The 14118-nt window shown below is 50.3% G+C and overlaps 1 protein-coding gene across 5 annotated transcripts in view; it reads left to right on the top strand.

The window, feature by feature from the left end:
• BCL2L1 (BCL2 like 1) overlaps positions 1-7607 on the top strand; it is a 52917-nt gene extending 45310 nt beyond the window's left edge. For all 5 annotated transcript variants that reach the window (XM_069548270.1, XM_069548271.1, XM_069548272.1 and 2 more), the window contains exon 3: positions 5890-7607. In XM_069548270.1, the coding sequence (XP_069404371.1) occupies positions 5890-6027 (138 nt within the window). In that variant the 3' untranslated portion in view covers positions 6028-7607. The remainder of the gene's footprint in view (positions 1-5889) is intronic.
• Positions 7608-14118: the final 6511 nt, after the last annotated feature.

The following is a 14118-nucleotide window of genomic DNA, read 5'->3' as shown; positions in this document are numbered from 1 at the left end:
AGAGCGTAGAGACGGGTTAATGAACCAATCCACAGAAAGGACCAAGGAGAGGGTCTTGCAAGGTAAGTGCTCTGGAAATGTCAGCTGCTGCTGCCGCCACTGAGGAGCCTAGTTCTCTGTGGGTGGAGACAGCAGGGACCCAAGATGGCAAGATTGGACCTCAGAATGAGTAAGAGGCCAGAACTCAGACAAATCCCAGTCCTGCCACTTGCTGGACAGAGATTATGGAAGCCACCATCTTGACATCTGTAGAATGAGGCTCCAATAAAAATGTTCTGAGGGCTGACTGAATGGAGTCATTCATTTGTTCATTTGTTCATCTCAAATGGATTCATTTAGAACGGCACCTGCTGTGTTCTAGGTGCAGCACCAGCTTCTTCAGGTACAAGTGACAAAAACCACACACGGTCTAGTTGGGGAGACAGGACCAGAAACACTCAGGCGAACGTGACTGTGCATGTGGCAGGGAATACGGCCTCCTTGGAGTGAAGTGCTTCAGTTCAGTGCCTGGAGCAGGCAAAACATTCACGTGTGTGGTATAAAGGTCAGCTGCCATCATAGCAGATAGTGTGTGTGTGTTTGTTTTTTTTTTCTCTTTGGCTGCACTGAGTCTTCGTTGCTTTTTTTAGACTTTATCCGTTTGTGGTGATCTGGGGCTGCTCTCTAGTTGCAGTGTGCGGGCTTCTCATTGTGGTGGCTTCCCTTGTTGCGGAGCACGGACTCCTGGGTCGCGAGCTTCAGTGGTTGCGGCTCCCAGGCTCTAGAGCACAGGCTCAGTAGTTGCGGCACACGGGCTTAGTTGCTCCGCGCCATGTGGGATCTTCCTGGACCAGAGAGCGAACCCATGTCCCCTGCATTGGCAGGCGGATTTCTGTCCCCTGCACCACCAGGGATGTCCCAGATATTATACTGTTATTCAAAAAGTGAGGACACTATGGGCTCAAGAAGCAAAGTAACCTGCTCAAAGCCACGCCACTCGGGAGAAGCGTGGAGATGTGGGAGGTGAGAGGGAAGGGTGAGTAGTGGAGAACTGACTGGGTTCAAGCAGGAAGTGTGTTCTAGCCCCTGGCAGGGCAGGTGGTCCACTGGCACTTGGACTGCTGCTCAAGGACAATGCTGTGCCAGCCTTTCTCCCGACTTCTGCAGGATTGCAGGTGGCTGCAAGGTAACCTTCATCGTGCAGTTGACTTTGTCTGGGCAGAGATCTAACTGAAGCCAGTCTGTGCCTGTCTGGATGAGCCCCTGGCTTCAGACATGTCAGTCTTGATCCCTGCCTATACCGAGTCCCCGGACTGACAGGCGAGACCACCATACAGAGGGCCTCAACCTGGGGACGCTGCTGCCTCTCCTTCTCACCTCAGGGTCTTGGCACTTGGTACTTCTGCTGGAACATGCTCTTTTTCACCCAAGAGGTTTTTTTTTCCTTTTCATTTGGCTTCACTGGGTCTTAGTTGTGGCACGTGGGATCTAGTTCCCCAAACAGGAATCAAACCTGGGCCCCTGTGTCGGGACTGCAGACTTAGCCACTGGCCCACCGGGGAAGTCTCATCACCCAAGATTTTTGATCCTCCCTTGGCCACTGCCACCTAGTCATTCAGGACTCAGTTTAGACTCCCCACCCTCCCCCAGAGAGACCTCCTCTGACCACTCCACCTGCATCAGTCCACTGGTATTCTTCACCACCTGCCTAGGACTTACTCTCTTCAAAACCCCATCATATCTGAAATTGTCTTGCTTCTTATTCTCTTTGCTTCTCTCTAGGACTGTGTTTCTCAACCTTACTTTCTCCTCACCACTCCCTGCTAAGGAGTCTTTTTAGTTTTTAGACATGTTTATCTTAATTGCCCTGGCATAAGTTTGAATAACACAGCTGTGCTGTGTATCTCTTTCTGTGCTATGTCCTCACCCCACCCCCATGGAGAATGCATGGACTAGAACATAAGCTCTGTGAGAGGAGGGACCTTATTTGTCCTGTTCAGTGCTGGGCCCAAGGCACGGTAGACAGCGAGTAGTTACGGTATGAACGAAGGTCCACAATCTCTGGGAGTACAAAGAAGATGTTCCTGCTGGAGTTGAAGGAAGGATAAGTAGGGAAGTCTTGGAAGACAGGACTCCAAAGTGGTCACATAAGCTGGGTAGGGTTGGCTGACTAAGGCGGAGATGGGGAGGGTTACCAGTTAGAGGGCTCAGAGCTGGCCAAGGCTCAGGGGCCTGAAGCACTCTGGGCTGTGGGGCTGTGGCCATCCCCCGCAGGTGGCAGGGACTGTTGGAGGCAGGACCTTGAAAGTGGTCCCAGCCTTACTTGTCCTGGGGACCCTGATTCTTATCTAACCACTCTGAAGGGCCCCAGTGCTAGATGGTAGAGGCCAAGCTCTCCCACAAACTGGCTCTTTGAAACTGTAGAGTGGATGAGTAGGTGGGCCTTGTTGACTGCGAGTCTCTAGCCTAGGAATCCATGGTTCTCCACCTGTCCCCAGTGGTCCTGAAAACCCCTACATGGATCCCATGGTAGCGCTCACAGCTACAAAGAGAAGCTTACCCCATTTTGCCCTGCCCCACACTGAGAATGCACATAGTCCCTTAGGCTGGGTCTCCTGAAAGCCTGTGGGACCTCCCTGCCGCCCACCTTATATCTGACCCCCTGTCTACCACAGCAGCTCTGGCTCAAACCAGTGGGAGCCACTGAGCAGCAGTGGGGGCTTATCTCTGCTTTTCCAGACCAGGGCAGCTCTGCAACCCTGTTTGTTTATCCAGAGCAGCCGCCTGCAGAGAAAATGGCTGTGTTTGTTTCCAAGTGTGTCGTGTGAACCATGGGCTAAATATACCCACGCCACTGCCTCCCCGGCACCCGCCCTGGAACAGCACGCCCCGCTTTGCTCCTGCTCTCTCTGTGAAAGCAATCCCCAGGATCCTCTCCCCCTCCCTAGGAGGAGCTTCTGAAATGGAGATGAAGATTGTCCAAGCGCGGGAATGCACTGGTGGGGGCTGGGCTGATCAGAGACTTGTCTCCGTGGCACCGACAGGAGAATGTTCCCTCCACCCTGGAATGACTGTTCCTGGACAGTGAGTGCTTTGTGCCCTTGCAGGGACGGGGCCTGTTTATTCCAGCTCAGCCCAGAGCCGAAAATTTCCTGTGGCTGCCAGCCCTCTACTTCAGGAAAGTTCCCATCGAGGGAGCCAGGCCTCTCCCACTTTGGCTGCAGCCCAGTGTCCCTGGTTTCTTGTGGGACATTTGGCCCCTTGGGATAATTTCTGGCCATGGCTCCCTCTCCCATGCTCCTCACAGCCCAGGACTCCCTCATCACAGATCAGTCTTTTTCGTGACTGCACCTGAGGCCTCCTTCACTTAGGACCAGAAAAATTTCAATTCCTGTAAGAATTTTCTGGTCCAACAAGAAGCCTAGGGAGGCTAAGCAGGATGAAGGCCAAAGTGTAAGGACTCTGGCTGCTGCCACTGCCCTTCTCTTCCCAGGCCCGAGGCCCCCTCCACCCCAGCCCCCACGTAGGGAATATTCCTGCTGCAGCAGCACCCCTTGTGGCTCAGCTGGTAAAGAATTCCCCTGCAATGCGGGAGACCTGGGTTGGGCAGATCCCCTGGAGAAGGGAAAGGCTACCCACTCCAGTATTCTGGCCTGCATAGTTCATGGGGTTACAGAGAGCGACTTTCACATTCACAGCAGCACCCAGGTTGGGACCAGGCAGTCCTGGGCTTTGATCCTGGCTCTGCCCCCTGTTAACTGAATGACCCCAGGCAAGGTCTTTCTGACTGTGTACCTCCGTTGTTTCATCTGTGATATGGGGCTCAGATCACTACATCTGAGGATTCTGATGAAGGTGACGGGGATGACAGTATCTAGAACTTAGGAGGCATGTAAAACCTTTGTTCTCCTCATGTATTTAGTGATCACTGACTCTGTGCCAGACTCTGTTTTGGGTTCTGGGTATGTAGAAACAAGACAGCCTCTATGCCTCATCAGGACATGACTACTGCAGGAGATCAGTCAAAACAAAGACCCAAAAGGGCAGGCTCTGCTTCCAGAAAGTGCTAAGAAGAAAAATAGACCAAGGTGAGGGAATAGGTAGCGAGAGATCAGGGTAGGGGGTACTATATTAGACAAGGTGGCCAGGGAAGGCATCCCTGAGGAGATGGCATTTGAATAGAGTTAGGAGTGAAATGAGGGAGCCTGGGGTCGAGTGCTCCAAGCCACAAGGGCAGCAGGTCCTGAGCTCAACAGATGTTGCAGCAACAGCCAGGCAACTAGAGTAGAATGTGCAGTGCGGAGGGGCTGGGGCCTACTGGACCTCATTGGCCTTGGTGAAGACTCGATTCCGTCTGTGATGGGGAGCCTTGGAGAGCTTGAGAGCACGGAGTGACGGGCTCAGTGGTGGGGTTTTCCCCACCTGCCCGCCTTCCCTTCCCAGTGCCTTTTCCCCTTTCTAGAAGGACTCTGCTCTGGCCCACACATCACTGCTGCCTCCCTAATGGTTTAGTAAATATAGAGGATTCTTTGAGTCAAGTTGTCAGTTCAATGTGTATGACCCTCTGCTAGGTACCAGGGACATGAACGGACATGACTGTCATTCTAAGTGCAAGGAAAAGCTGTTGGTGTACCACACCCTGACCTATGTTTTAAAAAATCTTGGCATGGAGTGAGGGGGTGTCGTCAAGACTAGAAGTAGGGCCCGGCAGATATCATAGTGAGCAAACTATCCGGGTGGGACGTGGAAGCCAACCAGAAATGGCAGGCATGGTCTGAGGGGGCCACCCCATGGCTCAGCCACTCTGGCCCAGGTAGAGTGTGGGCCCACAGTGTGAGTTCATGGTGGAGAAGCAAGACCACAGTCTCTGGAACCAGCCAGTGGTCTGTTCCCTCCCTGGGCAGTCGAAGCACGCTGATCCTAGATGTCAGATGTTTAGATTCCGGTTCCTCCATAAAGCTGGGTGACCTGATCAAGTTCCTCTGCACTCAGAGGCCGGGCTTCCTGGTCTGCCAGTGGGGAGAGACAGCCCGCACTGCAGCATTGTTGAGAGGATTAAAGGACAAACGGGGTGCAAGGTGCCCTCATTAAAGGGTGCTCCAAGCTCCCCTCCGCCTCCCCCACAGATTGGTTCTGCCCTAGGCTGGGTCATTCAGCCCGCAGCCCCTCCTTTGTGGTATCATGTGCTTCCCTCCTGACTAGCTTCAGGGCAGAGGACTGTTGCTCACCTCCCCCTGGGCCCCGGGTCCTGCCCCCCTGGGGTGGGGGACAGGGCCTCATGGACCCCGTCCCAGTCCTGCACTGCTGTTGCCCTCTCTATTCAGCCCTGCTCTGCCCACCCATCAGCCTGCCCTGGTCAGAGGCTTCCTCCAGACCTGCCCTGCCCCAGAATCACTCTGAGAATTTCCCCTGTCTCTTTTCACCCCCTTCCTCCCTCTCTCCCTCCTTTAGAGCAGTGGAAAGGCTGAGGCCTGGTAGTTCTGCACTGCCCTCAGGCTCAACTCCCGCTTCCTCCAGGCTTCCAGACCACAGGTGTTCCAGCTCTCACTCACCCCTTCAGGCTCATCTCTCCTCTCCTCCTCTCCTGCTCCAGCCCCTTGGCCTCCCTCAGTTCCCTGCCCATCTTTTTCCCAGCTCAGGTTCTGAGGGACCACTTCCTAGCTGGCTGACTTTGGACAGAACTCTTCTCCCACTTTGCACCTGTTTTCTCAGCAGTAAAATGGGTTGGTTATCCCCGGCTGAGGGTCAGGAGGAAGAGCCGCCCTTAACCCTTTATCTGGCCCAAAGTGGGCATGGACAGCAGCAGTTTTTCGGCTCAGCAAGGTCATTACACGCCAACCACCCGCTTTGTCCCATCCAGATTCCTGTTTGAGAACTCACACAGTTCCCTTCTCTTCTGTCCCCCGGCAGGACACGTTTGTGGAACTCTACGGGAACAACGCAGCAGCCGAGAGCCGGAAGGGCCAGGAGCGCTTCAACCGCTGGTTCCTGACGGGCATGACTGTGGCTGGTGTGGTTCTGCTGGGCTCGCTCTTCAGTCGGAAATGACCAGACACTGACCACCAACTCACTGACACACCCCTGTCCTGCCCCTACCACATCTCTCCGTCCAGCCACCATTGCCACCAGGAGAACCACTCCATGGAGCCCACAGCCACCCACACATCACAGGGTTGGACCTAGACCTGGCCCCCCGCAATTAGTTTTCTAGAATTTACATGCTTCTGTGAGAGCTGCCTTCCTCAATTCTCGTGGCATCAAAACCCACAAAATTCCCTAGAACCTGCCCCGGTGGAAGCTAACAGGTGTTGAGGGTTGTGACTGGGGGCTGGAATGCCCCACCCGATTGGTGGGTCCCCTTCCGCATTTAGGGTCCCTGAGCATGCTTTCTTGCCAGGGAGCTGGAAAGTTTTCTGACCCTTTTCCCCAGAAAGAGAGACAATAGATTGCCTTCATTTTGATGTCTGTGGCCTCAGAATTGATCATTTCCTGTCTCCCTCCTCCTCCCGGCCCTGGGCGGCCCGCCCCCCACCCACCCCCACCCACCCCCCCCCCCACCCCCCACCCCCGTCCATTCATCCCCACCCTCCAAGAGCCACTTAGGGCCCACTTCTGACTAATTAGGGATTCAGGATGCTTGGGATAAAGAAATAAGGACCAGGACCCCCTCCCCCCGTCTGACCCAGCCAAAGTCCCTCCCCCCAATCCCAGTGTCCTCTGGAGGTCTCTGGCTGGAGGCCGGCCTCACCCGAGATGGAGGGACTATAGCTGTAGGAAGCACCCCATGCCAGCGCTGGGGTGGTCTTGCAGTTTAGCACCACCCCAGTTCTTCCCCTTCCCTGGCTCCATGACCGTGACTGAGGGACCAACTGGGCCTGAGATAGGTGCCGCAGAGCTGTTTATGGCCTCAGCTGCCTCACTTCCTGCAAGAAGATAAGCCTGTGGCGTCTTTGCCTTGGGCTGCTGCCCGTGGGTTTCAGGGTCCATGGTCCAGAGGTGAGGGGGAGCTGCAGGGAGCAGCTGTGGGAGCCCTAGGGTCTTCCTACCTCAGGCAGGAGGGGCAGGAAGGAGAGCCTTGTGCATGGGGTGGAGCTGGGACTGGCCAGAGGGGCCAGCCCTGCCTGGCCTGAACAGTTTGTATCCCACCCCCATTCAGCCTGAGCAGCCGGGCTGCCGAGGTCAGGATGGCCTGGCCAGGAGCTCTTCTGACCTCCCTCTCTCCTCTGCTCCACACATGGCCTGTCTCATCCCTGGGGGTCCAGGCCTAGCCCCGGCCACCCCGGGCTCTCTGCTGTACATATTTGAAACTAGTTTTTATTCCTTGTGAAGATGATATACTATTTTTGTTAAGCGTGTCTGTATTTATGTGTGAGGAGGTGCTGGCTTGCAGTGCGTGTGCACGTGGAGAGCTGGTGCCCGGAGATCAAACAGCCTGGTGCTCCCTGCACCCCCACCCCACCCCACCCCACCCCCCGCCCTGGTCTGGGGAAGCCAGCCGGGGGTCCTGGCTCCTGAGAGGCACCTGTCCCTCCCCCAACCCCCACCCCACACTTTTTCCAGCTCTTTGAAATAGTCTGTGTGAAAGTGAAGGTGCAGTTCAGTAATAAAATGTGTTGTTTGTGAGCAAAGGGCCTGGGCTCCTGTGTGCTCCGGGAGGGGACGCTGGGCTGGCAGAAGAGGCACAGGAGAGTCGGGTACCTGTGCTGACTCTGCTGCCCTAACCTTGGACAAGTCCCTTCTTCCTCACTCTGGTCCTAAATTTCTCCACCTGACCCTGGGTCTGCTTTGAGCCTCTGCTATGTGCTGGGTACTGACTGTGTGTGAACATGACAGACAGTCCCTGCCCTCAGAAGTTGGTATTCTAGTGGGAGGCACAGTCAAGTGCCCACTTGGCTCTGTGTAGGCACAGTCCTGAACGAAAGTGAAGTGTTACTCAAACTTCATGGACTGTAACCCGCCAGGCTCCTTGTCCATGGAATTCTCCAGGCAAGAATACTGGAGTGGGTTGCCATTCTCTTCTCCAGAGGATCTTCCTGACCCAGGGATTGAACCCAGGTCTCCTGCATTGTAGGCAGATTCTCTACTGTCTCAGGCACCAGGCAATCCCAGCCCTAGGCACTGGGAATTCTGCAGAGAAGCCCTTTCCTTTATGGAGCTTCCATTCTGGTCAGGGAGACAGGGAGATGAATATAAGGACAGCTCTGTTGCAGGGCAAAGGTGGAAACAGAATGACTGTGAGGAAGCATGGCAAGACATGAAAGCCCTAGTGGAGAAGGAGATAAGAAGGAGTCAGATAACATTTTAAAGATAATCCCACAAGATCAGCTGATGGATTGGAGAGAGCTCTAGAGAGAAAGAGGAACCATGGGTGATTCAAGGTTTTGAAATAATGATACCATTATAATCCCAAAGTGAAGCACCCATCTGAGGCCAAGAAGTTCATCGTGAGTGCTCTAACAGCATTTAATATGGAACCTTAGCTTGTCTGGGAGTCAGGGAGGGCTCCCTGGAGGAAATGATATCAGAACCAGAGCCTGAAGAGTCTGTAAGAGTTCTCCAAAAGAAGCGGCGAGGCAGGAAGAGTGGTCCTGCTGAAGAAGCAAATGCAAGGACGAGCAAGAATTTTCTTCAGGCTGAAGGAAAGTTGGCGTGTCTGGGGTCTCCTGGGTCAGTATGACGCTGGAGAGGTGAAATGGGGGTGCTGGATTTGATCCTGAGGGCAGTGAGAGCCAGAGGAAGGTTGTTAGGGAGTGATATACCACTTAGACCCCAAAGCGCCCTCTGGCTGCTATGTGAAGAAGGCTCTGGAGGGAGAGCAGAGTGGAGAAGCCATGGCTCGGTTAACGCTCCAGTTCTGAGGGTGGTCAGCCGGGTGTGTATCCTGGGTCGCCATTCCTGGTCTTTGCTCAAGTAACCTAGCCTATGTCCTAGCTTTTCCATCTGTGAAATGGGTAGGATTGCAGTACCCATCTCAAATGATAGTGGTCAAAAGTGAATGAGAGATAACCCAACAAAGCTTGGGTGAACTGGAAGTTGGGGGGAGGGGGGGCAGCGATGACCCTGCCATCAAGAAGACCCTCAAAAGGAAGAAAGAGGTGCTCCTCAGGGAGTTCAACTGGCTGTGGCCGGAGATCCGGGAAGGGTCTGGGAAAAGGAGCATGACTCCAGGGCCAGGCCCTCCAGCTAGGGAGGTGGGCGCTCCAGCTGGGGCCTGGGGGGTGCTCCTCCCCATCTGCTTTCAAGAGCGAGCTTGACTGCCCCCTGGTGGCCAGGGGTTTCCACCTGAAAGCCACTCCCACCCCAGATGCCTGCTCCCAGTGCTTCAGAGGACCTGTCGTCTCCTGACTGGCCAGCTTTCCCCTGTGTCACCATCTTCTGCCCTGTTCACAGAAGGACATCTACACTTCCAACCCTTAGGTGCCGAGTTCATAGCTTTTCACTGCTCCTGGCTCAGGGTCACCATTCTCCAAAGCCTCCAGGCTTCTATATCTTTAGGCCCAGGATATACCCGTGGCCGGTAACCTAACCACTCAAGTCCCCTCTCCAGATTCTTGAGATTCTTCCAGAAACGCCTTTTTACATAACTTTGTTGTTGTTCTTGTAAAGTTGCTAAGTCGTGTTCAACTCTTTGCAACTCCATAAACTGTAGCATGCCAGGGTTCTCTGTCCTCCACTATCTCCCAGAGTTTGCTCAAATTCATGTCCCTTGAGTCAGTGATGCTATCTAACCATCTCATCCTCTGCCACCCTCTTCTCGTTTTGCCATCAATCTTTCCCAGCATCTTTTCCAGTGAGTCACCTCTTCACATCAGGTGGCCAAAATATTGGAGCTTCAGCTTCAGCAACAATCCTTCCAATGAATATTCAGGGTTGATATCCTTTAGGACTGACTAATCTCCTTGCAGTCCTAGGGACTCTCAAAAGAGCCTTCTCCAGCACCACAATTTGAAAGCATCAATTCTTTTACATAATATGTAACTATATTCTGATCCATTATTTTACACAAAGAGTAACAGACACACTGTGCCTGGTTTTTTCTGCCTAGTTTATCTTTTAAAAGTTTCCATGTTTATACATGAATCCTTGATTGTTATACAGCTTCAGCAATTAACTCATGGCAGATTAATTCTTTTTTCTAGCTGTATAATATTCCACAAATGTTTTAACCAGACCCTGAACTCAGTCATTCCAACCTTAAACATGGTGTGAAAAGTGAAAGTGAAGTCACTCAGTCCTATCTGACTCTTTGCGACCCTATGGACTGTAGCCCACCAGGCTCCTTGGTTCATGGAATTTTCCAGGCAAGAATACTGGAGTGGGTTGCCATTTTCTTCTCCAGGGGGTCTTCATGACCCAGGGATTGATTAGGTCTCCTGCATTGCAGGCAGACTTTACCCTCTGAGCCACCAGGGAATCCCAAACATGGCATGGCACACACATAAAATATTGGAATTGCACACTGAGGAAAAGCTGGAAGGGATTTTGGACATCTGTGGGTCCTGGGGAAATATTCATTTCCATGTATTTTTATGATGAGAAAAATATAGCAATATAACATGTCCTAGGATATGAAGAATTAATTTTGACTACTAATCTAAATATATTTAAAATATATTCCTTTAAAAACTTGATCTTATTCCTGTGAATGCAACTTTTTTTGGTCTAATTCATTTTTTTAATTTTTTTGCAACTTTTACATAAAAGAGATTTTATGATCAAAATGGTTTACACAATTCCTGATCAAGATTAATGATGATCTCTTCAAATTCTTGGTAGTCAGCACTAAAGACTTTGTCACCTCAGGTAAGTGAGAAAAGAAAATGTTAAACTATTCCAGAACAATTGAAATTATATTTTTAATGTTCTTATTGTTCTTCCCTTTTTAAAATTGGCAAAGACAATGTTGTAATCAAGTTAATTTCAAATCCAAATGAACTTTTTCATTCTGGGTATTTAAGAAAATAACTGAGTTCTAGAACATAGGAAATGACCTAAAGCTTTCAAAGCCTTTTTTTTTAAATTGTATAACATTAAAACTGAGCAAGGCTGTACAGCACAAAGGAAGAGAAGGGAGAAAGGGAAAGAAGGAAAGGAAAGCAAATTCTAAACCAATTCACTTAAGAACATGCAAGCCAAAGGTCTAAGTATAATATTAACAAATGGAATCCAACAAAATATAAAAAGAATACCTCATGACCTAGTAGGGCTTATTCCAGGTAAATAAGATTGCCTCAGTATAAGAAATCTTGCAGTGTAATTGTACTGAAGCATTAATAAAGAAAATCCTTATGGTATTTCAGTTCAGTTCAGTTCAGTTGCTCAGTCGTGTCCAACTACCTGCGACCCCATGAATCTCTCAGCACACCAGGCTTCCCTGTTCATCACCATCTCCCAGAGTTCACTCAGACTCACGTCCATCGAGTCTGTGATGCCATCCAGCCATCTCATCCTCGGTCGTCCCCTTCTCCTCCTGCCCCATTTCAGTAGATATCAAAATAATATTTTGTAAAATTCAACACCTATTTATTACTTTAAAAAATCTTTTATCAAGCTAAGAGTTGAAAGTTAGCTTCCACTTTTTTATACCCTTCTGAATTTCTTAGAGTTTAAGATAATGATTGTGTGCTTTGCTTGTGCAATTTTTTAAAGTTAACAAATCTTAGAAAAATCATCAACTTATGATCAAATTCATTACATAATATCCAGCTCTCCATTTTTCTGTCTCCACCATCACAGCCTTTGTCATGAATCAGCGGGAACAAAAAAACAAGGATTTTTTTTCTTAATCTATAATAAATAATAGAAATGAACATATATGATCCCTACTAATTTGTCTTCTTTGATTTTTTAATAGATATCCATGCACTAATGTTAGAATTCAGAACATATAGAGTATTAATTTCCTCCTAAATTATTTAAACCATCCCATTTCAGTAGGTTCACACGTGAATAATTAACTTGAATAATTTAATGATAAAGTCTTGTGAATTCTTATCAACTTAAATGGTCTTATCACAGAGTTTTAACTCCATCTTGAAGTTGGAGGGAGTCAGTCTTAAAACACTAAGGTACCGAGAATATGGACATAAGGAAACAATCTTGTAAGAGTATAATTTTAAAGTATATAACAGTGTAGTGGCCTCGTCCACTACATCTGTCTTACATGTTTTTCGTGGTTTGTAAATTTGCTGCCGAGTGGGAAATGACCAGTGCCCATATCAGCTTGGCTTAAATTGTGCTGGTGTGAAAATGCTGCCCTCAAACCGCAACCCCCTGCACTAGCCCAAGGAAAAGAAAACAGCTGTGCCCCCATCCAGTTGCACTGTAAAAATAATAATAACAACAATAATAAGGCCCTTATCTGCAAACCATTGATACAGTGGAACATTCCCCAGCAGCTACCTGGCCATCACTTTTACAAACAACAATCTCCCCCAGGCTTCGTGCCAAGCTCCCTGCGCACCTGGAAAGCAAACTCCTCCAGTGCCTCCATGGCCTTTGTGAAGGGTCCTTGTGGAGGTTAGGCGGTCCTCCCAGATGGGTGGTCATGTGCTGTGCAGGTGACCACTGCAGTTAGATCTCCAAGAAGGAAGAGCCCACCCTTGGCCAGGCTCATCTCATTCTGGTGGAGCAGCAGCGGCCGGAGGAGAAACCGGCTATATAGCAGTGAGCAGCAAGACTATAGGAGAAGGCAGTGGCACCCCACTCAAGTACTCTTGCCTGGAAAATCCCATGGATGGAGGAGCCTGGCAGGCTGCAGTCCATGGAGTTGCTAAGTTGGACACGACTGAGTGACTTCACTTTCACTTTTCACTTTCATGCATTGGAGAAGGAAATGGCAACCCACTCCAGTGTTCTTGCCTGGAGAATCCCAGGGACGGGGGAGCCTGGTGGGCTGCCGTCTCTGGGGTCACACAGAGTCGAACACAACCAAAGCGACTTAGCAACAGCAGCAGCAAGACTACAAAACCAGACTGCCAGGGCTAGCTGGGAGCCCTGGGACAAGTGACTTAACCTCTCTGTGCCTGAGTTTCCTCATCTGTAAAATGATCATTATACCTATCTGATGGGTAGTTATGCAGATTTTGTGCAAATTTTTATGCTTGTAAAGTGCTTAAGAAGGGTTTCTGGCACCATAGATATTATATAAACTTTATCAGGCTATGTTGTCAGACCTCCCACCCCTTACCACTAGTGCTCTAGGGACTGGTGAGAGGACTAGTCTTGGGGCTAAGTTCTAACCTTATCATGGATACCTCCCAAAGGCAAATCCTATCTGAAATAAGGATTCAGATAGGCTAGGTGGTAAAGGCTCCACCTGCCAATGCAAGAGCCAAAAGAGGCATGGGTTTGATCCCTGGGTCAGGAAGATCCCCTGAAGTAGGAAATGACAACCCACTCCAATATTCTTGCCGAGATAATCCCTTGGACTTATAGTCCATGGGATTGCAAAAAGTCAGACATGACTGAGCATGCACACTAAGTTAAGTCTAAGTATTTTAAATGGTGATCCCAGGACAGTGGGGACAGTGAATCGGGGTGATCAGGGAGGGACTTTGGAAATCAACAGAAGATGCAATGATGAGTAACCTGCCACTTCAGGCAATGGGGCTCCTTCTCAGAGGATCCACTGATAGACCCATGGAGCATTCTAGAGGCAAGAACACAAGGTATTTATACACTAACTCCCATCCCTCATCTGCCTAGGGCAGTTCTTAGGTTGGCACTTTCTAACTGCCAAGCATACACCTATGATCAAGAAGACCCAGGCACCTGTTTCTTGAATGAAAACTGTCCACCAAAGCTGCACATGACCTTTCAGGGTGGTCTGAAGGCACATGGTGAGGCACCATCACATCTACCTCAACTTAAGAAAAACTTGGTAGCATGTCAGTTGGAAAATTCTGCTTGAGGGAGGCACCACTGGTGGTTCTAATCCAAACCGTACTGCAGTGAACAACCTCACGGATCCATCATTTTGTACATGCACGTGCGTAGTAGTAGTGTTAGTCGCTCCGTTGTGTCTGACTCTTTGCGACCCCATGGACTGTAGCCCCCCAGGCTCCTCTGTCCATGCGATTCTCCAGGCAAGAATACTGGAGTGGGTTGCCATGAACTAACTCCTCCAGGGAATCTTCC

The sequence above is a fragment of the Ovis canadensis genome, chromosome 13 (genome assembly GCF_042477335.2).
Source record: "Ovis canadensis isolate MfBH-ARS-UI-01 breed Bighorn chromosome 13, ARS-UI_OviCan_v2, whole genome shotgun sequence".
Taxonomy (NCBI): domain Eukaryota; kingdom Metazoa; phylum Chordata; class Mammalia; order Artiodactyla; family Bovidae; genus Ovis; species Ovis canadensis.
This window is presented reverse-complemented; position numbering and strand designations above follow the sequence as displayed.